This window comes from Heptranchias perlo, chromosome 31 (assembly GCF_035084215.1).
Source record: "Heptranchias perlo isolate sHepPer1 chromosome 31, sHepPer1.hap1, whole genome shotgun sequence".
Taxonomy (NCBI): Eukaryota; Metazoa; Chordata; class Chondrichthyes; order Hexanchiformes; family Hexanchidae; genus Heptranchias; species Heptranchias perlo.
In genome coordinates this window covers 32,328,801-32,354,293 of record NC_090355.1, presented here as the reverse complement: position 1 = coordinate 32,354,293, position 25,493 = coordinate 32,328,801, and the positions used below count along the sequence as shown (strand labels likewise).

At 44.4% G+C, this 25,493-nt stretch overlaps 1 protein-coding gene across 2 annotated transcripts in view; it reads right to left on the bottom strand.

Annotated features, from left to right (window-relative positions):
• Positions 1–25,493, bottom strand: part of col27a1b (collagen, type XXVII, alpha 1b) — a 524,608-nt gene that overhangs the window by 398,232 nt on the left and 100,883 nt on the right. For both annotated transcript variants that reach the window (XM_067969899.1, XM_067969900.1), the window contains exon 4: positions 13,504–13,557. In XM_067969899.1, the coding sequence (XP_067826000.1) occupies positions 13,504–13,557 (54 nt within the window). The remainder of the gene's footprint in view (positions 1–13,503; positions 13,558–25,493) is intronic.

The window sequence follows — 25,493 nt, the reverse complement described above, 5'->3', positions numbered from 1 at the left end:
TGGTTACCTCCTCCCAATCTTGTTTTTTTGGCATCTGGAGTGGGGAGGGGGATGCTCTCTTGTGCCAAAAGTCATTGCACTTATGGCCAGTATATCAGGAACAATACCAAGGACATTAGAGTGTCGATGAAAAGGGGCTTTTATTTGTTTTCAGGAGCTCGAGCTCGAGTTTCCAATCAATACATCTGCTTTACTTATACTCATGGTATGTTTATCCTAGAATGCTGCTGTGACAATAGCTGCCATGAATTTTTTCTGGTCAGGACCTGATTGCTCATAATGTCTGCATCGGTCAGCAAAACACTTTCCCAGGAGCAATAGACAGACTGCATTAGCAATTTTTTATCTGTTGCCATTGGTGCAGTGGAAATGCAGCATAAATGGGTTATAGACTATTTTCATGATATACATTAAAACAGGCTGACCGACCAACACTTTGTTCAGAATCAAATTACATAAATTACAACCCGCCACTATTGAATCCAGTAACACCTTAAATACCACTCTGCACTGCTATGGATTTTTCCCCCCATATAGTATGGATCTATTTTTCTTGATATTTACATGACAGCAAAATGAGCCATCATCAACACCTCCATTCCCTTCGAAGGATTGGCAGTTCCATCTCAGGTTGATTTTCTGGGACAGACAGGTGTCCAAGTTATTTGGAGCTTTAGGCCAACTGCCCACTCCATTGAATGAGCTTTTTCCTGGGTGGCTCTGAATGGCTGTTCTTTCCTGGCATTTTTATCAAGGATTCCTGGGGACATCCTGAAGTGTGCACAAAGATAGTCTGAGTGGCGAGTGACCTAATAAATGTATACACCCTGTTTTATAATTGAATTATTATTGTAAACATTCTAATACTAATTTTTTGTGATGTACAATTGTGTCTTGTTTTCTGTAGTTATATTTGTTACATAGTAATAGCTACAAGCTCAAATAGGAAGCTATGTTTAAAGTTATCAAAGAAACTACTGGGTAAATTTCATGATTTAGTGTTCCTAGCACAGAGCTGCAACACTGAGAAATGGACTAAAAATTGTGTGGATTGTGCACTGATCCCTGTGTAAAACTTCCCATATGCGCATTTGCCTCGTGAAGCTCTGCACTGGGAGTGCTTAATTGTTAAATTTGCTCCTAAAAACTGGCCTCCACACTGAGAAAGGTCCACCTTCCGGTTTCTGAGTTTGACAGCTGCAGAAAACTTGCACATTTCAACAAAACCAGTGCATCATATGATCTGAAATTCCATTAGTATTATAGTAGCATTTCAACCCAACTATTCTCAATACAAATTACATGGTCATTTTCTGACAATTTTATAAAAAATGCAAAGGGTCAGTAATTGTACTGCACTATAATCACTGAACTATCTTTATCCTGGCTGAACAAATACACAATCCATTTCTAGGAGATAAATTATTCACTTTTACAAGAGCAAAATAAAGCTCAGTGCCGGCTTTGTTGTAAGTAAGCAAATTTCATTGGGCCTGAAGATCCTACTATTTTTTTGAAAAACGGACAAAACCATAGGAAAGCATAAAAAAAGTCATAATAAGAATAAAACCGGACGGACCACCCGGCATTGGACCACTGGGCACCAGACACGACAAAGGCAAACCAAGCCCAGTTGACCCTGCAAAGTCCTCCTCACTAACATCTGGGGACTTGTGCCAAAATTGGGAGAGCTGTCCCACAGACTAGTCAAGCAACAGCCTGACATAGCCATACTCACAGAATCATACCTTTCAGCCAACGTCCCAGACACTTCCATCACCATCCCTGGGTATGTCCTGTCCCACCCGCAGGACAGACCCACCAGAGGTGGCGGTACAGTGATATACAGTCAGGAGGGAGTGGCCCTGACTGTATATCACTGTACCGCCACCTCTGGTGGGTCTGTCCTCAACATTGACTCTGAACCCCATGAAATCACATGGCATCAGGTCAAACATGGGCAAGGAAACCTCCTGCTGATTACCACCTACCGCCTTTCCTCAGCTGATGAATCAGTCCTCCTCCATGTTGAACACCACTTGGAGGAAGCACTGAGGGTAGCAAGGGCACAAAATGTACTCTGGGTGGGGGACTTCAATGTCCATCACCAGGAGTGGCTCGGTAGCACCACTACTGACCGAGCTGGCCGAGTCCTGAAGGACATAGCTGCCAGACTGGGCCTGCGGCAGGTGGTGAGCGAACCAACACGAGGGAAAAACTTACTTGACCTCTTCCTCACCAATCTACCTGTCGCAAATGCATCTGTCCATGTTAGTATTGGTAGGAGTGACCACCGCACAGTCCTCATGGAGACGAAGTCCCTTGTTCGCACTGAGGAGACCATCCAACGTGTTGTGTGGCACTATCACCCTGCTAAATGGAATAGATTCAGAACAGATACAGCAGTTCAAAACTGGGCATCCATGAGGTGCTGTGGGCCATCAGCAGCAGCAGAATTGTATTCCAGCACAATCTGTAACCTCATGGCCCGGCATATTCCTCAGTCTACCATTACCAACAAGCCATGGGATCAACCCTGGTTCAATGAGGAGTGTAGAAGAGCATGCCAGGAGCAGCACCAGGCATACCTAAAAATGAGGTGCCAACCTGGTGAAGCTACAACTCAGGACTACATGCATGCTAAACAGCGGAAGCAACATGCTATAGACAGAGCTAAGCGATTCCACAACCAACGGATCAGATCAAAGCTCTGCAGTCCTGCCACATCCAGTCGTCAATGGTGGTGGACAATTAAACAACTAACGGGAGGAGGAGGCTCTGCAAACATCCCCATCCTCAATGATGGTGAAGTCCAGCACGTGAGTGTAAAAGACAAGGCTGAAGCGTTTGCAACCATCTTCAGCCAGAAGTGCCAAGTGGATGATCCATCTCGGCCTCCTCCCGATATCCCCACCATCACAGAAGCCAGTCCAGCCAATTCGATTAACTCCACATGATATCAGGAAACGGCTGAGTGCACTGAATACAGCAAAGGCTATGGGCCCCGACAACATCCCGGCTGTAGTGCTGAAGAATTGTGCTCCAGAACTAGCTGCGCCTCTAGCCAAGCAGTTCCAGTACAGCTACAACACTGGCATCTACCCGACAATGTGGAAAATTGCCCAGGTATGTCCTGTCCACAAATGCAGGACAAATCCAATCCGGCCAATTACCGCCCCATCAGTCTACTCTCGATCATCAGCAAAGTGATGGAAGGTGTCGTCGACAGTGCTATCAAGCGGCACTTACTCACCAATAACCTGCTCACCAATGCTCAATTTGGTTTCCGCCAGGACCACTCGGCTCCAGACCTCATTACAGCCTTGGTCCAAACATGGACAAAAGAGCTGAATTCCAGAGGTGAGGTGAGAGTGACTGCACTTGACATCAAGGCAGCATTTGAGTGTGGCACCAAGGAGCCCTCGTAAAATTGAAGTCAATGGGAATCAGGGGGAAAACTCTCCAGAGTCATACCTAGCACAAAGGAAGATTGTAGTGGTTGTTGGAGGCCAATCATCTCAGCCCCAGGACATTGCTGCAGGAGTTCCTCAGTGCAGTGTCCTAGGCCCAACCATCTTCAGCTGCTTCATCAATGACCTTCCCTCCATCATAAGGTCAGAAATGGGGATGTTCGTTGATGATTGCACAGTGTTCAGTTCCATTCGCAACCCCTCAAATAATGAAGCAGTCCGTGCCCGCATGCAGCAAGACCTGGACAACATCCAAGCTTGGGCTGATAAGTGGCAAGTAACATTCGCACCAGACAAGTGCCAGGCAATGACCATCTCCAACAAGAGAGAGTCTAACCACCTCCTCTTGACATTCAATGGCTTTACCATCGCCGAATCCCCCACCATCAACATCCTAGGGGTCACCATTGACCAGAAACTTAACTGCACCAGCCATATAAATACTGTGGCTACAAGAGCAGGTCAAAGGCTGGGTATTCTGCGGCGAGTGACTCACCTCCTGACTCCCCAAAGCCTTTCCACCATCTACAAGGCACAAGTTAGGAGTGTGATGGAATACTCTCCACTTGCCTGGATGAGTGCAGCTCCAACAACACTCAAGAAGCTCGACACCATCCAGGACAAAGCAGCTCGCTTGATTGGCACCCCATCCACCACCCTAAACATTCACCCCCTTCACCACCGGCACACAGGATGCACTGCAGCAACTCGCCAAGGCTTCTTCGACAGTACCTCCCAAACCCGCGACCTCTACCACCTAGAAGGACAAGAGCAGCAGGAGAGCAACATGGAAACAACACCACCTGCACGTTCCTCTCCAAGTCACACACCATCCCGACTTGGAAATCTATCGCCGTTCGTTCATCGTCGCTGGGTCAAAATCCTGGAACTCCCTTCCTAACAGCACTGTGGGAGAACCTTCACCACACGGACTGCAATGGTTCAAGAAGGCGGCTCACCACCACCTTCTTAAGGGCAATTAGGGATAGGCAATAAATGCCGGCCTCGCCAGCAATGCCCACATCCCATGAACGAATATAAAAAACATTTTTAAAACATGCACCTCTTCAGAATGCAATTTTGTTAGTGGTAATAATGATGCATCTGCAACAACATTCTTTCAACACTTCTCAAGCAGCTAACAAGCTCCTCAACCAGTAAAACCAAAAGGAAATTTATTAATCCAGAAATGGGGTACGGAATTGTATTAGAAAATGATGAAAAATCACGTTTTACCAATCGAGTCATGGTTGAGTATTTTATTGACAGTTATCAGGGGATTTTCACTTAGTAGGATGTCCCCAAATGTGCAAAGGAGAAGACAAACATAACAGCACATGACAGAGATAGTACACTCTGCATCAACCTCAAAAAGAATTCATAGAAGAAATTACACAAGGTAAAGAATGAATAAATGTAATTGTAAATGATAAATGCAAAAAAAAAGCAGTACGACAACACAGAAACTTAAGAAGAATGTAGCAAGTAAGAAGTAACCATTGCAAGATTATACGAACATAGGAACATAGGAACAGGAGTAGGCCATTCAGCCCCTCGTGCCTGCTCCGCCATTTGATAAGATCATGGCTGATCTGTGATCTAACTCCATATACCCACTTTTGGCCCATATCCCTTAATACCTTTGATTGCCAAAAAGCTATCTATCTCAGATTTAAATTTAGCAGTTGAGCTAGTATCAATTGCCGTTTACGGAAGAGAGTTCCAAACTACTACCACACTTTTGTGTGTAGAAATGTTTTCTAATTTTGCTCCTGAAAGGTCTGGCTCTAATTTTTAGACTGTGCCCCCTACTCCTAGAATCCCCAACCAATGGAAATAGTTTCTCTCTATCCACTCTATCCGTTCCCCTTAATATCGTATAAACTTTGATCAGATCACCCCTTAACCTTTGAAACTCCAGAGTATACAACCCCAATTTGTGTAATCTCTCCTCGTAATTTAACCCTTGAAGTCCGGGTATCATTCTAGTAAACCTACGCTGCACTCCCTCCAAAGCCAATATGACCTTCCGAAGGGGCGGTGCCTAGAACTGCTCACAGTACTCCAGGTGTGGTCTAACCATGGTTTTGTATAGTTGCAGCATAACTTCTGCCCCCTTGTACTCTAGTCCTCTAGATATAAAGGCCAGCATTCCATTAGCCTTATTGATTATTTTCTGCGCCTGTTCATGACACTTCAATGATCTATGTACCTGAACCCCTAAGTCCCTTTGGACATTCACTGTTTTTAACTTTTTACCATTTAGAAAGTACCCTGTTCGATCCTTTTTTGATCCAAAGTGGATGACCTCACATTTGCCTACAATGAATTCCATTTGCCACAGTTTTGCCCATTCACCTAATCTATCAATATCGCTTTGTAATTTTATGTTTTCATTTACACTGCTTACAATGCCACCAATCTTTGTTGTGGAGATGCAACAACGTTCACCTGAGGAAGGAGGAAGCCTCCGAAAGCTTGTGAATTTAAAATAAAATTGCTGGACTATAACTTGGTGTTGTAAAATTGTTACCAATCTTTGTGTCATCGGCAAACTTAGATATGAGACTTTCTATGCCTTCATCTAAGTCGTTAATAAATGTTGTGAATAATTGAGGCCCCAAGACAGATCCCTGTGGGACTCCACTAGTCACATCCTGCCAATGTGAGTACCTACCCATTATCCCTACTCTCTGTCGCCTTTCGCTCAGCCAACTTCCTAACCAAGTCCGTACTTTTTTCTCGATTCCATGGGCTTCTATCTTAGCTAACAGTCTCTTATGTGGGACCTTATCAAATGCCTTCTGGAAGTCCATATAAATAACATCCATTGACATTCCCCTGTCCACTACTTTAGTCACCTCTTTAAAGAATTCAATCAGGTTTGTCAGGCACGACCTACCTTTCACAAATCCATGCTGGCTCTCTCTGATAAACTGAAAATTCTCGAGGTGTTCAGTCACCTTATCCTTAATTATAGACTCCAGCATTTTCCCCACAACAGATGTTAGGCTAACTGGTCTATAATTCCCTGGTTTCCCTCTCTCTCCTTTCTTAAAAAGCGGAGTGACATGTGCAATTTTCCAATCTAGAGGGACAGTTCCTGAATCTAGAGAACTATGAAAGATTATGCAAATTATATTATACATGCCATGATGGGAGAGAGAATGTACTGCAAGAAGTCACTGCTTTTTTATGAGCAACAACTCCAACTGCCCCATCCTCCTCTCATGCTGACCTTCCTGCCCTCGCTGGGAGCCAATTTTACCAATCTCCTTCCCATCCCACTCACCCCACCTACTGCTGCCTCCTTGGACTCTCAACATTCACAGCAGCTCTCCGCATTTCCCTCCAGTATGTCCGTTCACTCGCAAACAAGGCCCTTGCTATCCACAACCTTATTGTGGATAATTGCATTGCCATCATGGCTTTGATGGAAACTTGGCTCACGGATGGCGACATCTTGCCCTTTACTGAAGGCTCCACACCTAGCTATTCTTTCGACCACCCACCCCAACCAAAGTGCACAGTATCGGTGTAGCCCTTGTCACCAAATCACATTTTGGTCTTTTCCTTACTCCTCTGGCACCTTCTCCTCCTTCAAGTGTTGTTCATCTTGTTCCACCCCTCTCATGTCTCCTTTGAAATCCTCATTCTCTACCACTCCCCCAAGCCCTACACTGCGTTTCTCACCAAGATATCCTCACTCCTTTCCTCCATCAGCCTCTTCCCTGAGCAACTCCTCTGGACCACATCAAGAAATTTTGCGCCTTGCTCTCCTCTGCCAAAACTGTTCACTACTCCAGGATCATTATGGAATGCAAAGATAAGCCCCATTTTCTTTTCTCCACTACCAATCATTTCCTTAAATCCCTCTCCACCCCCACTCTCACGTCCAACAAGAGCGAGGAACTCATGGGCTCTTTTGTCACTAAGATTGAGACCATCCATTCAGCTGCCTCTGCCGCAACCCTCCTTCCCTTTGCCCACAAAGCCAAACTCCTCCCGTTTCCCCTTGCCCTAGCCCTGAATATATATCTTTCTCTAGTTTCTCTCCTATCTCACCATATGCTGTCTCAGAGCTTACCTTGTCCATAAACCCACCTCTTGCTCTCTCGACCCCATTTCCACTAAACTGCTGGGCACCCAACTTCCCTTCCTGGCCTCCATACTAGCTGACATTGTAAATAGTTCCTTCTCCTCAGGTATTGTCCCCCTCCCTTTCAAAACTGCTATCATCACCCCCCTCCTCGAAGGGCTGGCTGTTGCAGGGTGAATGTTCTGAATGTGCCTACCGATTTGTATGGATACACTAATCTTTGTGAGCCTGCTTTGAAATGGAGGTTGGTACAACAGCAAGGCTATACGGTGTCACTTACCTTCTTGCACTTACACTGGAAGGTGTTCCAGGTAGTGTGGTGGAGTGTAACACACAGATATGTATTGCCATCTCCCACAACAATGATTCCATGGAGCAACAGTTATCTGAACTGCAATCTGTCCTTGAGCACATGGCAACACTAATGGCATCTTCAATGGAGACCTCAGATGTACAAGCGATAGGCACAGTAGTGATCTGTTATAGACACTCCATGATCCAGTCATAACCAACTTCAACCCATTCTGAGAACACTTAGACAACCATGTGGCAGGGATTCTGATGCCTTATGCCCAAGTTTCTATGGTTAGACGATCAAGGCACATGGTAAGGAGATGCTTTCCCCACGGCTGGGGGAAGGACAGAAGCTGGTTGATACCAGTGTCAGTTCTATGCCATTATGTAAGCTTACACGAGTGTTAGTAGGTACCACCTCTAAGAGTAGTAAACCCACAGCAACTCCATCACCTCTGGTTCTGATGGAGGTCCAACTACAGACAGTAGGTGTTCTCGATCCACTGAAGCTTGCCAGTTGGTTACTCATCCACCTTCTAGTGCTACTCTTTGAATTAGGAGAGAATTTAGTAGTGCAGCACAATCACAGCCAGTATGGAGAAGTTAACAACAGACAATAGGCAAACACCAGAAAAATACATTAAACACGTACACCACCACCACTGCATGTATTCACTTTTACTACATTTTGCAATCTGTGATTCATTCATTGTGCAGAAAAGAAAGCATCAGTTGTCCAAAAAGCAAACCAACAAAGTGACTGACTTCTGAGATGTCCACTGTGGGAGGCCTGGAAGAGGCTTGTGTCATTAAAGGGCAGTGGTAATGTTCACTGTCGCTAGTAATGCATTGCAGATGTCTAATTGTCGCTGCAAGTCTTTGAGGACCTGGTGGCACACTAAGTCACACTCTCCTTGATCAGTCTGGGCCTCCTCCTGCTCTGCCTTCTGCCATGCCACAATAGCTATGTGCCTCCGATGTCCTCTACACTCTCAAGCTAACCACTCCTCCTGCTCCTCACCATCGTCTCTTTAACCCATCTCTCTGACAAAAAAATTCCTGTTCATTAAGCTCACAAACTTACAGGTCAGACCTTAAGTAAAATCCCACTTTTTGATTTGGCTTTGCAGCTGTGGAATGTTCCACGAGTTCACCATTAATGACTTTATTTGGGCCTTAATAAACAAAATCTCACGCTCGTTAGTTCATTTTTTGAAGGGTTGGGATGGTCAGAGCAGGACTACCCACGGACACATAGAATTGTCAGTGCTATACACCTGCATTCAACATTTTATTACTGTTTACATTTTGGCCCAAGAAGAATATTGTTCAATTTTGGCCACCTTAACTTAAAAAGATTGATAGATTGGAAAGAGTTTAAAATAAGATGACAAGGATCAATCCAGGATTGGGAGCTCTAGGTTATGAGAAGAAACTTCCAGAGCTGATGCCCATCAGTCTGTGGACTGACTTTTGATCGGAGCAAAAAATGGTTATGTCGTCCATGTACAAGAAAGCCTTAACCTGTGAGCTTCCGCTGCCTGGGATCATCACCCCCACCCCCCCCCAACCGATAACCTGCGTCCTTCCTGATGGACGTGGCAAACAGCTCCACACAACATACGAACAAGACCGCAGAGAGAGGACAGCCCTGCCTGACTCCAGATCTGATCGGAAAGCTCTCTGACTCCCACCCATTAATTAGGACTGCGCTACAGATGTCCGTGTGGAGCAGTCGGATCCAATTGCAGATTCCCTCCCTGAAGCTCATTTTGGAGAGAATGTCCATCATGTACGATGGCTATTCTGTCGAAGGTCTTCTCCTGGTCCAGGCTGATGAGGCAGGTGTTCACCCCCCTGTCCTGCACGTAGGCAATCGTATCCCTGAGCAATGCAAGGCGATCAGAGATCTGCCTGCTGGGTACAGTACAGGTCTGATCCAGGTGGATCATTTGCTCCAGAGAAGACTTGAGCCTGTTAACAATGGCCTTAGACAGAATCTTGTAGTCAACATTTAGAAAGGAAATGGGTTGCTAATTTCTGATTTCTTCCCTCTCCCCCTTCCGCTTGTAGATGAAGGTGATGATGCCTTTCCTCATGGATCCTGACATGCTGCCTGCCAGAAGCATATCCCCGTACTCTTCCAGTAGGTCTGGGCCTATCCAGTCCCACAGAGCCGAGTACAACTCAACCGGTATGCCATCGCTTCCGAGAGTTCTTCTTGAAGGACCGGACAGCCTTTGTCAGCTCGTCCAAGGTCAGTGGCTGATCCATGCTCTCCCACTCGCTGTACTCTAAGATATCTGCTTCCGTTTCAAGCTGGCCTCGGATGCCAGAGTGAACCAAAGTAAGAGGCCATATTCTTTGGCAGATGGGAGACCCGATCCTTTGTCCCCTTCACTGTCAGGTCTGACTATCTGAAGGAGCTGGGGATCTGGTTCCACTTAGTCTGGAGGTCCAAGGTAGAACAGGGTCACCATGTACAAGCCCCCAGACAAAGGGGGGAAGAGCGTCCCCAATGCCGCTCTGATCCTGATGGCCACCTTTGTGTGTGGCTGCCTCAGGATGTGTGTGGAGCCCCAGTATGCAAACACCAAGTGTCACTATGTGCTGAGTTTCTACCTGCCCAACACACTGAGAAGGCTAGGTCTGGCCATGCTGGCCGAGCAGATGCAGGACGTCCCATCCAGTGGACCGTAAACCCCCACCTGTCCCTGGTGGAGAAGTTCCTGAGGAGGAACCCCTTTGATCACAAGGCCATCAGACAGTGGTCGACATGGCACGTTCTGAGAGTCCTGCAAGGAAAGAAGAGGGTGAATCTGATCGGTTTCTTCCCTGACCAGATGGTCGATGCCATTTGGCAGAACGTCTCATCGCCATAACTGACCAACAGGCACCAGGAGTGTGGATGATGGTGAGAAGGGCCCTCCCAGTACAGTCCATCCAATACGCACGGAATCTTAGCACCACCCCGAGCTGCCCTCGAGGTTGCGGTGAGCTCCTGATGAACTGCCCCTTCACGCAGAGGGTGTAGAAAGAGATGCGTTGGTATCTATCCCGGTTCATCCCCAACAGTTTGGTAACACAGGACGCAGTGCTCTACAGGCTGTTCCCCGGTACGCATGCCGAGACGGATATCCACTGTGGCTGGAAGACTACCAACTCAATGAAGGAGGCCCTTTGGTCCGCCCGAAACCTGCTGGTCTTCCAGCTGAAGGAGCTGTCTACGACCGAGTATTGCTGACTGGCACACTCCAAGGTCCAAGAGTACGTGCTGCGGGATGCACTGAAGCGAGGTGCGACCCTCGCAAAGGCACTATGGGAGAAGGCCACCCCACTTGGTATTGTACAGTATGTATTATAGGCTAGGTACTATGTTTAAATTGTAATATAGGAATCGTATTGCGTACGATCCGTGTTGTATTGTTTTGAATTGTATCGCTTTGGATTTATGGTATCTTTAAATTTTATGAAATAAAGTATATTTTGAAATATAAAAAAAAGAAACTTCCAGAGCTGAATTTAACTGGAGAAAAGAATACTGAGGGGTATGAAATTCAGGTCTTCAAACTGCTAAGTAGACTATTTGACTTGAACTGTGACAACAGAACTTGAGGACACTGATTTGAAATTAACAAACATTAAACGGAGAGACTAGAAATTAGAAGGATTGTTTTGATGGACCGAATGATCCTTTCTTGTTTTGGCATTTGTATGTTCCTATGATATGTACCTAAGTTGGGTTGCTGTCCGGTAATTCACTGATAATTTGCTTGTGTTTTCTTATGACTACTTACACTGGCATTGCTATTCTGGACTATTGCTCAACTGCCACTTGTGGAGTGTATTTGTCTAAGCTTTAGTTATTGCAGTATGTACACATTTTTCCTCAGTTACTTATGATGCTATTTTCACAATTTTACATATACCTCACTATTACATCAGTCTCAATAAAACTTACAATTCATTTACAAATCATAGTGGCCACCTTGGCAAGGTGGAGGGTAAATAAATGAGTTAATACCACATACAGAAACAGAGCCAGCATCAACTTATTTCTTACTACGAGTTACTAGGACAAATAAGTTTCTGTGTAAGAAAATATGACACTGGATATTTAAATAGCCTTCGTCTTCAAGAAAAGCATTTGGCAAACCTTTATTTTATTTGAGAAAGGAAAAGACTAAGAATCTGGTTATTTTTGTCAGACTTACTTTATGCATAAGGAACAATTTTCCTCTCACGTGTACTCAGGAAGCATTCAGTTCCTGGGCACAAAACAGAGATAAAATGGGCAAAGACCTGTTGAGGCAATAATTGGACTGGGGCAAAATGGGTGTTCGAGGCCCAATTTTGGGGACCAACATCCTGCGTCCCAAGGATGCCTGAAAAACAAAATTGGTTCAGGCCATTTTTCAGGCAGCCGCCTAAAACAGGCGTTACGTGCCTTGCATATGCTGATGAGAGGTTTAGAGAATTTTTTAGGACCACTCAAGGAGATTGGGCTGCCCTGAGCACAGCAGGGGCCAGGCATGCTCCGTCCACTCAGGCTTTCCAGACATGGATGCGGCCTAGCCAGCAGCCGTCACCAAAAAGGTAAGTTTAATATTTTTTCAGGTAGAGCCAGGACCACAGCAGTTCTGCTGGCTACTACCGGCCGTGATCGGACCCCTCCTACTGTCGTCCTCCCCCCACCCCCATTTGCGGCACTTACCTGAGGACGCTGCCGGCGAGGCAAGTGGTCTGAAATTTGTTTCCAAGATGGGTGAGCTGCCTGTAGAGGCACGACAGGCGCTGACAGCTCGTGAAATTGAATGAAAGGCCCGAGGCCCTATTTCGACCTCTTGTCTCTGCTCTCTTTATGCTACCCAGGGATGTCCTAAAGATCCTCCGAAGGACAGGCAGAGAAGTTACACTCCAAACAACACAGCCATGTAAATGAGGTGGATGGGAGCGAAACATGCCCTTCTACTTCATTTGCCTGCAGGAATATTGGTCAGGCACTCTTTGGAAGGTGCTCCAGGAACAATTGGGCCTTAGGCCCTATGCTTAGCCCACTTAGATTGGAATTTTTGCATACTTCTCATGAACCTCAGATGATTTGAAATTTTATGTATGATCACTATTTGATTTGTCCAAGTATATGTGTGTGTCTAAACAAGGCTGATCATTCTAACATTATCAGCACAATTGCTAATTAGTTACAATTGCCCCACTGAAACCTTTTGAATTATCTTCAAATTGATAGCCAATTAGAAAAAGTGGCACTCACACTTAAATGGCTAATTAGGACAACAAGAGAACGAGCAGATAAAGTTATAGATACTATCTGTGGAGTTATCAACATTTTATCCAATGCCTATTCACTATAGGTTTATTAATATTTGATTTTTATTGGAATATTTTGCATTTGTACAATTGTACATCAGAACTTAAACATGAACATAAATTCAGGATTAAATGAAGATGATGAATGTATTTTAATTACCAGGTAAAGTGTTGGTACAGAGCCTACTAATACAATATTGATGTTGACTTTAAATGGTTGTTCTCACTGTTTCATACTCTTGAAAGAGGTTGATACTCAAACCAATATTTTCAATGAGTTAAAATTAAGAGAAGAGAATTTCAGCCACTTACCCGAGGTCCTTTTTTTCCAGATGGGCCGGGTAGGCCTGGAGGGCCAAGGGGACCCTGTACAGAAACAATTAATATGTATTAAAGTATTATACAGTCATTATTCTATCTTTCAGTACAGCAATTAGTTAGTAATCCTACTTGAGGTGACAGAGTGCATGAGTTACTCGCCAGAATATCAGTAATGTTTTCCACAGAGAATTAAGAATTTTCAGAAAACTGGCTCAGACTTGACAAGGTCACTTCTTAATGAGGGTATTATTTGTGAAAGAGTAATCTCTGTGCTAAGCAAAAAGATTAGAAGGCATAGTGATGATCTGCCTGTTTTTGCAAATCACCAGAGCTGCCATTACTGATGGATTCTAAGCAGGTTCACCCTCAGAAACCTTGCCCATTATAAGAAATCGTGAAGTTTTTTTTACTTTGGGGAAAATCTCTTGAGAATTTGTTTTTCATGGGAAAGTGTGGCTTGATCTTGTTCATGAAACTATAATAGCACATCACCTGCCTCTTAAAAGACTGACAATAGAGCTTTGACAAAATTAAGGACTTGATGGACTGAGCAATAAGGCCAGATTTTCCATTGTGATTCCTGATTACACCCAAAAGGTTTTGCACTGACACAAGTGAGAGTGTGCTATTTGTACCCAATTTTCTGGGGTAGTTTCTGGGGAAGGGAAAGTGGGGGCAGGAAGCATCCACCTGAAACAGGTGAAAGCTTCATTAAAATATTTAAATGAGGCACTGAACTCTATTTCATAATGATGTAATAGGATATCAGAAAAATCCTGACTGCAGAGAAACCTAATGAATACAACAGATTTATGGAGCGTTCAGGAAAATTTGAGTAGATGGTAAAGGAGCAGTATAATCCTATATGACAAGAACACCCAGGAAGTTGAAGAAGTTGATGCCATGAAGAAGGTGGACTACCCCGGTTAGAAATATTTAACATGAAAAGGGCAAAGTTGTAGGCTACAGACTGTCAGAATAAGGAGGGCAGTTTGGTCTACAAAGAGATAAGAAGGGCGTGTGAAAACAGAAAAATTATTTTAATGAGTAACTTCAATCAAACAAATATAAATTGGGAACGCGTAACTGATTCAGAGTTTGAGTTGGTAAATGTAATACACGACTGCTTCATGAACAAATGCAAGAGCAGGAGAGGCAGCACACAACTTACTTCATAATGGTAATAGAAGGAAAGAAACGTCATAGTACCTCTGGGGAATAGGTACCACTGAACTATAAAGTTTGACATGATCTGGGATTCAAAAGTACCGAGGAATAGAGACCAGATACATAAGTTTAAAAAGGGTAACTTCAAGGAAATGTGGGAAGAACTTAAGCAAAATGATTGGGAGATTTCTTCAACACACTCCAGTAGATGACAACTTTACAGGATAGATACATACCTAGGATTAGCAAGTGTAGATCAAACATGAATGACCCTAAATTTGCAGATGATACTAAAATAGCAAATAATTCTGAGGAACAAAGGAAGCTGCAAAGAGATATTGATAAGATGGTGGAATGGGAAAAAAAGTGGCAGATAGAATTCAAAGTCAGGAAACATGAGATGATACATCTGGCATTATATTTTAAATGGGGATTGGCTGAGTAATGTGGAAGCGCAGAGGGATTTTGGGGGTGGGGGGAGGGTGTTCAGGTTCACAAGACATTAAAGGCAGCCCTTTAAGTGGAGAAGGTCATAGAATAGCTAATGGAATACTGGGACTTACTGCAAAAGGTATAGAATATAAAAATTGAGATGTAATGATGAATCTATATAAAACCTTAATAAGACCACAGTTGAAGTACTGTGTGCGTTTTTGGGCTCCAGACTTTAGAAAGAATGTTGAAGCAATAGAGAGGGTACAGTGCAGATTCACTGGAATGCTGCCTGGTATGAGGAAATATAAATATGAAAAAAGACTTGATAAATTGAGGCTGTGTCTATTGGAACAGAGGAGATTAAGGGATAACTTTATAGAGCTGTTTAAAATTATGAAGGGATGGCTCAGAGTAGATAGAGACAGACTGTTTCCAGTGGTTGAGGGGTCTAGAACAAGGGACGTACATATAAGATTAAATGTAAGAGATTTACCTTAGAGAGCAGGAGAAACATTTTTACACAGAGGGTTGTGAGGCTGTGGAATGCACTGCCAGGATTAGTGATTGAAATAAAGATTAAGTCAACAGTTAAGAATAGTTTAGATAGATGGTTGAAAGAAAGGGGAATAAAGGGATATGGAAACAGAGCGGCCACATGGGATTAGCACTACTGCTCATACAGAGGATAAACACCAACACAGACTGGTTGGGTCGAACGGCCTGATTCACTCTTGTACTTGCTACGTAGTAAGTAGTAAGAGAAACAAGGGGTGAGATTTGTAAGCTGTTGCTGGTCATTATGAAGAGGTTGATGAAGGCAGGCTATCATGGTGACAAAACAGACCCAGGCAAATACAGATCTATTAGTTTTAGATCAATATTGGGGAAGATAATGAAATCAATTATCAAGAGTAAAGTTGAGGAGTTCCCATATGATAACTTATTAAACAGCAGCCAACATGGATTCAGAAGAGAAGGATCTTGCTTGAACAACTTCCTTGACTTTTTTGAGGAAACCCTACAGCTTGATTTCCAAAGCACTTGACAAAGTTCTGCACAAAATGCTGCTACTTAAACTTAAAGCAATGGGGATTCAAGGAAAATCTGGGAATGGATAAGAAATTGGGTGAATGGTAGGAAACAGTACGTACTTGTAACGAGAGTTATGTGTCCCAAGATCAGAGTTAGGACCCCTACTATATCTAATTTATATTAAAGACTTGTATTCAGAAGCTCAATGCAAACTGTTCACCTTTGCAGAGGATACCAAACTAGGAGGGGCGGTTGAATTTAAGGAAACAGGCCAAGAACTACAAAATGGACAAAATATATAAATAGGGTGGGAAAATGGAAGATAAAATTTAATCTGGACAATTGCAAAGTACTGCAGATGCAAAGAAAATTGAATGGCATAACTACTACATGAATGGTGTTGAATTAGCTGCGAGTGAAGTTAACAGATCTAGAGGTTTTAATAGGCTCAATGCCCAACATGTCCAATCGCTATGGAGCAACAAATTTAATGCTGAGCTATATAGCCAAAACAATGGAATACAGGTTAGAGGAAGTTATGCTTGAACTGTTCAATGATCTGTTCAGTCACCAAAACACCTTCAAGTCTTGAAGGCAGTGTGGAGAAGAGTGAAGAGACTAGTTCATAGTGCCAACAGGAAAGACTGAAGAAACTTGACCTTGAAAGGAAACAACACAGAAGAAGTAGCCTTGTAGAGGTACATAGGATAATAACTGATATAGAAAAGGCAAATCCAGAATCAGTTCAAACTATACCTGGCCAACAAAACATGGGGCAGAGGTTCAAACCAGTAAAAGGGAAATTTATGATTGTCAGGAATTCTTTCCCCACAGGAAGATCAACATATAGAATGGACTTCTGAGTAGAGCAGTGCAAACAAAAACACTGCAATCATTTAAGAAACACTTGGATAGTGTGATGGTAGGGTCTTTCTGGATGAATGAGTTATGATGGGCCAAACAGTCTTCCTCATCTGTGCCTATCTTGTGACCTTAATGTAAAGCTGTAAAAGTAATTGTAGAAAATACAGGAAATATACAGCAAATCTATCAGCATTTGAAAATAGAAAAGAAAATTAACATTTCGTAAGTAGAACCGTCATCAGAACTGAAACTTTGTAGAAATGAAGAAAATTGGGAGTTTGGGGAAGGTGATGGTAACACAAGAGGTAAAAGTAGCGTCAGGAATGCAGACTCATGTCACAGACAAGCAGGTAATGGGCTTAATGATCAGCAGACATTTTTTTTGAAAAGCTGGAAACAGTAGAAAACTGGTGAATGATATCCAAAAATCATCAGACTGCGGCAATGAAAAGGCAATAAAGAACAAAAGGTGTGAAATAACTAAGCCGGGCAGTAAAAAGCCATGAGAACAATACCAGATTTGAGGGTACATGGAAATTGCTGTCTCACATGGAAGGAGTGCTTTAGAGTCTGGATAAACACTGCAGCTTACTTGTGCACAAATTGGTTATCATCTACTTTGCATCCTTTATTCATTAATGATCTTGCCGTCACTCAACCTGTTGCAGGCCAAGGTCTCACACAATGCAGGCAAGAACTAAAGGTCTGTCAACAAGCCATCCAACTGCATTTTATGCATTGTTTCAAACTTAATATCTGCTTGTTCGCATTTGCGGATGTATATCAGTGCTGCTCCCCATTCTCCCCTCACCTGAACCTAAGATTACTGCTCAGGGGGTCAAAAGTATGCTATCACCCACAGCATGTAGCAGAGTTTTGGTCTCCCGGAGCAGCAGCTTCAGATGGGAGAAGTGGAGAATCAGAGAAGAATAGTGCAATATGAATGGGGAAAGGTGGGGGACTGGGAGAGGGCGGGTTGGAAAATCGGAGAAGAGTGCCCCTATCAATAGGAGAGGAAGGGAAATTGGAAAAGCGTACAAATTTGAACTGGTAGCAGAGAGAAGAATGGTGCTACAATAAACTGAGGAGGAATGGGGGAAATGAAGTGAGCCAGCATAAACTGATAGGTGGAGTGGAGGGGGTGGTAAGAAGAGTGCTAATAGAGGATGTGGACCCCACCTGGGGGTGCAGGCCTGGGTCATGGCCAAGCACCGTCAATGAAAGAAAGTAAAAATGTTAATTATTTTTTAAAAATTGACCCCATTACAGAGGAGACCATGGGGCACTTATTCTTTCCAGGAGGGAGGAGGGAGGAGAGAGGAAGCTACCCCCCCTTACCCCCACCACCACCTAAGCCAGCAGCAATCAACCAATTTTCTGGCCTCTGGGAGCAGGTGCGTGCCTTGATTCACCTCAGAGTGGCACAGGCACCTGCCACTAGTATCCAAATAAGGGAACCTCCTCCAACTCTAGAAAGTTCGTTAGGGTCAGTGGTTGAAGATTCCAGTAAGACCCTCCTGACACTTACACCAGCACGTGGCCGCCTTGGATTTTTCAACTTCTTACTTCCAGTTTGGAGCTGACAGAAAAATAGAACTTCTATCTGCAGTGACAACTGCTGCTAGCTGAAACCCCAGTGAAGAAATTAGCTTCATTGTTATTTGATGTGGATTGTCGTGATTCACTCTGGGTAGTATAGTTGCACAGAAGCAGAGTGAATATACAATTGCCATAATGCAGCTCCCTCTTTCAGTCAGAATTTCAGCAGTACCCAAAGCTCAGGTGAAATTTGCTACTCCAAAACCACAAGACTCAGGCAGAAGAGAATGCCTATATGAGAGAAACTTCTTGCAGTATTAAATATCTAACTCTATAGGTAAGTTTAGTGATTTTCTTTTGGAATTGTGTAATTTTTTAGGTGTTCCTTATGTTATACTGTTATTTCAGCCATGTACACTGACCTGAGTGGAAAAGGAATATAAAGGATGATTTTATTAGTCGTTTTTGTGACACTTGTTGGTTTGTGAAGGGTAGCTTTGAAAAAATGGAGGGATTTAACTGCTTGTTTTTCTGCTGGTTACTTTTTCCTTGTTGGTACTTTTGACCTGTTCACATTTAGACAATTGTATATTCGATTGGCTTAATTAATCATTTGTGTTGTTACCAGTCATGATTTTTTGTCCTTAGGACATGTGACACTTTTGAGCTGTGATGGCTCTGAGACCACATTTTCAGATGTGATGCCTTTGAAAGGTGTAATAAATGATGCATGCTAGATGCAAGACTTTTAATTACACAGATATAATGGGAGCAGCTGCAAAACATGATACATGATATTCATTTGAAGTTTCATCTTTTATAATTAGCAGATAATGGGTACAGTGAATCTCACTTTCCTTAAGATTTCCTTTCGTGTTCAAATGTAATGGTTTTGATGATCGCTTCAATACTTAGCAGATTATTTCATTTTTTTCCCCTTCTATCATTTTTTCCTTCTAATTTTTCTCCCCTTACCACTCCTCTTCTGAAGGTGATGACTCGCGTTATGGTAATAAAAATACAAGTCTTTCTCATGGTGCAGTTTCACTGGTACTGGTAACACTCTGTAAATGGTCATTGGTGGATTTATTCAATCATGGCGATCATCAAAGTTAAACTTGTTCCTGTCTTCCTGGTGTCCGCTTCCAGGAAGAATTGTTGGACAGCAAGCATGAGTTGGAGTCATGGCTTTCTTTTATCTTCCCTGGCTGAGGGCTATAGCTAATTGTAACACTGTCAAGAGTACCCTTGCTGAGATCAGCTATCTCAACACAGACCAGGAATTGAACTTGGCACCCTCCTGGTCTGTATCGCTCATTTCACTGTGCATGTAGTTTGTGAGCCATTAGAGCGCTAGATTAAGTTATTTTCAACTGTAGTCAAAAATGTTACAAATCACCCTGAATCCATTCACTCATGCTCTGTAGATTTGCACTATTGATGGTTCCTGCTATTCCCATAGTTCAGAAAGTACCCCATGATCCTGTGTGTTTAGATACTTACTATCAGCAAACTTAACTTTTCAGTTTACTTCTGGAATCATTTCTGCTAGAAGTAGTATGAATTTGAAAAGAATTCTAGCTAGAAAGAAATAATAAATAGGGAGTGAATAAACTCTTTAGTGAAGCAAGCAAAAACAATAAATTGGCATCCATTTTTCTTGAAGGTTAGAAACAGACAGCTGCCTAGCAACCCTACCCGCTTCCCCAAGAATTACTACCACAATAATTCTGATTTTTTTCTTAATTTGTGTATTACAGGTAGCATTTTATTAAAAGCCTCAGCTGGCACAAAAAGATTAGGTTTATCTTAAAGTCCATATAAAATGAATAGACTCCTTAACTGTATTTGTCTCTGTGATGCTTAGAAGATTAAAGATACCGAGTATTGTGTTAGAATAACCTTTCAAGACAGAACCTGTCTTATCTCATATTCCAATTTAGAAGTCCAGTCATCCATATAGTTCATATTTCTGTTGTAAGATGCAAGTTATAATTAAGAAATTAATGTAATTGTGAGTTCTGAGAACCTCTGCTTTGATGCTGTAATTTTCCAATGTTTGGGTTTTATTTCTCCCCAACATTTGTCTGGAATTTGGGATTAATAATACTGTATTGGCAGCATGGTTCTTGCTAACAGACATTGGCATCCCTCACCACCACCTGGGGATCTGGCTGCTTGCCCACACCTTGTCAACCAGCTTTCACTTTTAAACACATGATTTACACAACCTCAGCCCACAGCAGTGCAGACAGACACAAATCTAAATGTATCACATGTTGCTCAGTAGAACTGAGGAGAAGAAACTAGGTTCTCTGCCAAAAAGCTCTAACCCCAAACAATCCCTGCAGATCAAATCCAATGCAAAGACATCGCAATGCTATGGAAAAATTGGCCTACATAAATACAGCACCCAGGATCTTTAAAACTTAATAGAGAAAAACAGATTTTTTCTGGCAATGTTTACATATAGTTTTCTCTGTGTAATGATAAAAATCAAATTCCCTTATTCTTGAATGCTTCTAAAAGAAACACAGCTCTGATGTGCACCAGTAAATTTATAATTATTCTTTGAATTTCAAGAGACAATTTAAAAGAGCGGAAAACCTCCCATAGTCCAGGTGGGTCAATAACATCAACATCTTGCATTTATATAATACCTTTAATGCAGAAAAACGCATGCTGAGCCAAAGCAGGAGATATTAGTAGGGGTGATCAAAAGCTTGGTCAAACAGGCGGGTTTTTAGGAGGGGCTTAAAGGAGGAGAGGGAGGTGGAGAGGTAGGGAGGTCCAGAGCATGGAGCTTAGATAGCTAAAGGCGCGGTCACTAATGAAGGGTGGAAGCAAGGGGGGATGCAAAGGAGGCCAGAATCAGAGGAACACATAGTTCAGGGAGGTTGTAGGGCTGGAGGATGCTACAGAGATAGGGAGAGGCGAGGCCATGAAGGAATTTAAACATGAGGATGAGAATTTAAATTGGGGCAACGAGAGCTAATGTAGATCAGCAAGGATGGGGTGACGTGATGGATAAGCGAGACTTGGTGTGGGATAGGATACAGGCAGCAGAGTTTTAGATGAACTGCAGTTTATTTTTTTTATTCATTCATGGGATGTGGGCGTCGCTGACGAGGCCAGCATTTATTGCCCATCCCTAATTGCCCTCGAGAAGGTGGTGGTGAGCCGCCTTCTTGAACCGCTGCAGTCCGTGTGGTGACGGTTCTCCCACAGTGCTGTTAGGAAGGGAGTTCCAGGATTTTGACCCAGCGACGATGAAGGAATGGCGATATATTTCCAAGTCGGGATGGTGTGTGACTTGGAGGGGAACGTGCAGGTGGTGTTGTTCCCATGCGCCTGCTGCTCTTGTCCTTCTAGGTGGTAGAGGTCGCGGGTTTGGGAGGTGCTGTCGAAGAAGCCTTGGCGAGTTGCTGCAGTGCATCCTGTGGATGGTGCACACTGCAGCCACAGTGCGCCGGTGGTGAAGGGAGTGAATGTTTAGGGTGGTGGATGGGGTGCCAATCAAGCGGGCTGCTTTATCTTGGATGGTGTCGAGCTTCTTGAGTGTTGTTGGAGCTGCACTCATCCAGGCAAGTGGAGAGTATTCCATCACACTCCTGACTTGTGCCTTGTAGATGGTGGAAAGGCTTTGGGGAGTCAGGAGGTGAGTCACTCGCCGCAGAATACCCAGCCTCTGACCTGCTCTCGTAGCCACAGTATTTATATGGCTGGTACAGTTCAGTTTCTGGTCAATGGTGACCCCCAGGATGTTGATGGTGGGGGATTCGGCGATGGTAATGCCGTTGAATGTCAAGGGGAGGTGGTTAGACTCTCTCTTGTTGGAGATGGTCATTGCCTGACACTTATCTGGCGCGAATGTTACTTGCCACTTATCAGCCCAAGCCTGGATGTTGTCCAGGTCTTGCTGCATGCGGGCTCGGACTGCTTCATTATCTGAGGGGTTGCGAATGGAACTGAACACTGTGCAGTCATCAGCGAACATCCCCATTTCTGACCTTATGATGGAGGGAAGGTCATTGATGAAGCAGCTGAAGATGGTTGGGCCTAGGACACTGCCCTGAGGAACTCCTGCAGCAATGCCCTGGGGCTGAGATGATTGGCCTCCAACAACCACTACCATCTTCCTTTGTGCTAGGTATGACTCCAGCCACTGGAGAGTTTTCCCCCTGATTCCCATGGACTTCAATTTTACAAGGGCTCCTTGGTGCCACACTCGGTCAAATGCTGCCTTGATGTCAAGGGCAGTCACTCTCACCTCACCTCTGGAATTCAGCTCTTTTGTCCATGTTTGGACCAAGGCTGTAATGAGGTCTGGAGCCGAGTGGTCCTGGCGGAACCCAAACTGAGCATCGGTGAGCAGGTTATTGGTGAGTAAGTGCCGCTTGATAGCACTGTCGACAACACCTTCCATCACTTTGCTGATGATTGAGAGTAGACTGATGGGGCGGTAATTGGCCGGATTGGATTTGTCCTGCTTTTTGTGGACAGGACATACCTGGGCAATTTTCCACATTGTCGGGTAGATGCCAGTGTTGTAGCTGTACTGAAACAGCTTGGCTAGAGGCGCAGCTAGTTCTGGAGCACAAGTCTTCAGCACTACAGCTGGGATGTTGTCGGGGCCCATAGCCTTTGCTGTATCCAGTGCACTCAGCCGTTTCTTGATATCACGTGGAGTGAATCGAATTGGCCGAAGACTGGCTTCCGTGATGATGGGGATATCGGGAGGAGGCTGAGATGGATCATCCACTCGGCACTTCTGGCTGAAGATGGTTGCAAACGCTTCAGCCTTGTCTTTTGCACTCACGTGCTGGACTCCGCCATCATTGAGAATGGGGATGTTTGCAGAGCCTCCTCCTCCCGTTAGTTGTTTAATTGTCCACCACCATTGACGACTGGATGTGGCAGGACTGCAGAGCTTTGATCTGATCCGTTGGTTGTGGAATCGCTTAGCTCTGTCTATAGCATGTTGCTTCCGCTGTTTAGCATGCATGTAGTCCTGAGTTGTAGCTTCACCAGGTTGGTACCTCATTTTTAGGTACGCCTGGTGCTGCTCCTGGCATGCTCTTCTACACTCCTCATTGAACCAGGGTTGATCCCCTGGCTTGTTGGTAATGGTAGAGTGAGGAATATGCCGGGCCATGAGGTTACAGATTGTGCTGGAATACAATTCTGCTGCTGCTGATGGCCCACAGCGCCTCATGGATGCCCAGTTTTGTGCTGCTAGATCTGTTCTGAATCTATCCCATTTAGCACGGTGGTAGTGCAACACAACACGTTGGATGGTGTCCTCAGTGCGAAGACAGGACTTCATCTCCACAAGGACTGTGCGGTGGTCACTCCTATCAATACTGTCATGGACAGATGCATCTGCGACAGGTAGATTGGTGAGGACGAGGTCAAGTAAGTTTTTCCCTCGTGTTGGTTCGCTCACCACCTGCCGCAGGCCCAGTCTAGCAGCTATGTCCTTCAGGACTCGGCCAGCTCGGTCAGTAGTGGTGCTACCGAGCCACTCTTGGTGATGAACATTGAAGTGCCCCACCTAGAGTACATTTTGTGCCCTTGCTACCCTCAGTGCTTCCTCCAAGTGGTGCTCAACATGGAGGAGGACTGATTCATCAGCTGAGGGAGGACGGTAGGTTGTAATCAGCAGGAGGTTTCCTTGCCCATGTTTGACCTGATGCCATGAGATTTCATGGGGTCCAGAGTCAATGTTGAGGACTCTCAGGGCCACTCCCTCCTGACTGTATATCACTGTACCGCCACCTCTGGTGGGTCTGTCCTGCCGGTGGGACAGGACATACCCAGGGATGGTGATGGAAGAGTCTGGGACGTTGGCTGAAAGGTATGATTCTGTGAGTATGGCTATGTCAGGCTGTTGCTTGACTAGTCTGTGGGACAGCTCTCCCAATTTTGGCACAAGTCCCCCGATGTTAGTAAGGAGGACCTTGCAGTGTCGACTGGGCTTGGTGTTTTTTTGCCGTTGTCGTGTCCGGTGCCTCGTGGTCCGATGCCGGGTGGTCCGTCCGGTTTTATTCTTATTCTGACTTTTCGTAGCGAGATTTTACAACTGAGTGGCTTGCTAGGCCATTTCAGAGGGCAATTAAGAATCAACCACATTGCTGTGGGTCTGGAGTCACATATAGGCCAGACCGGGTAAGGACGGCAGGTTTCCTTCCCTAAAGGACATTAGTGAACCAGATGGATTTTTAGGACAATCCGGTAGTTTCATGGCCACCTATTACTGATACTAGTATTTTAATTCCAGATTTTTATTTAATTAATTGAATTTTTAAAAATTAATTAATTGAATTTAAATTCACCAGCTGCCGTGGCGGGATTTGAACTCATGACTCTGGATTTTAGTCCAGGCCTCTGGATTACTAGTCCAGTAACATAACCACTATGCTACCGTACCCGGAGGATGGAGGTTGGAAGGCCAGCCAGTGGCAGCATGTCGATGAGGAAGAGGAGGAGGGGGCCAAGGATAGATCCTTGGGGGACACCAGAAGTAACGGTGCAGGGACAGGGAGTTATTGCTGGAGATGCTCTGGCTATGATTGGATAGGGAAGAGTGGAACCAAATGAGCACAATCCCACTAAACTGGCTAACAGAGCACAGGCTTTGGAGAAGGATGGTTTGGTTAACTGTCAAAGGCTGCAGGGAGGTCAAGGAGGACTGTTCAGCTGCTTCCCCCCCCACTTACATTTGCCCACCAAGCCAAACTTCCCCCCAGTCCCAGTTGTCCTAGCCCTGAACTCGTGTCTTTCTCTAATTCATCTCCTATCTCCCCTCATGCCATCTCCAAGCTCATCTTGTCCATGAAACCCACTTCCTGCTACCGTGACCCTGTTCCACTAAACTGCTGATCACCTAACCTCCGTTCCTGGCCCCCATGCTAGCTGTTATTGTAAATGGTTTCCTCTCCTCT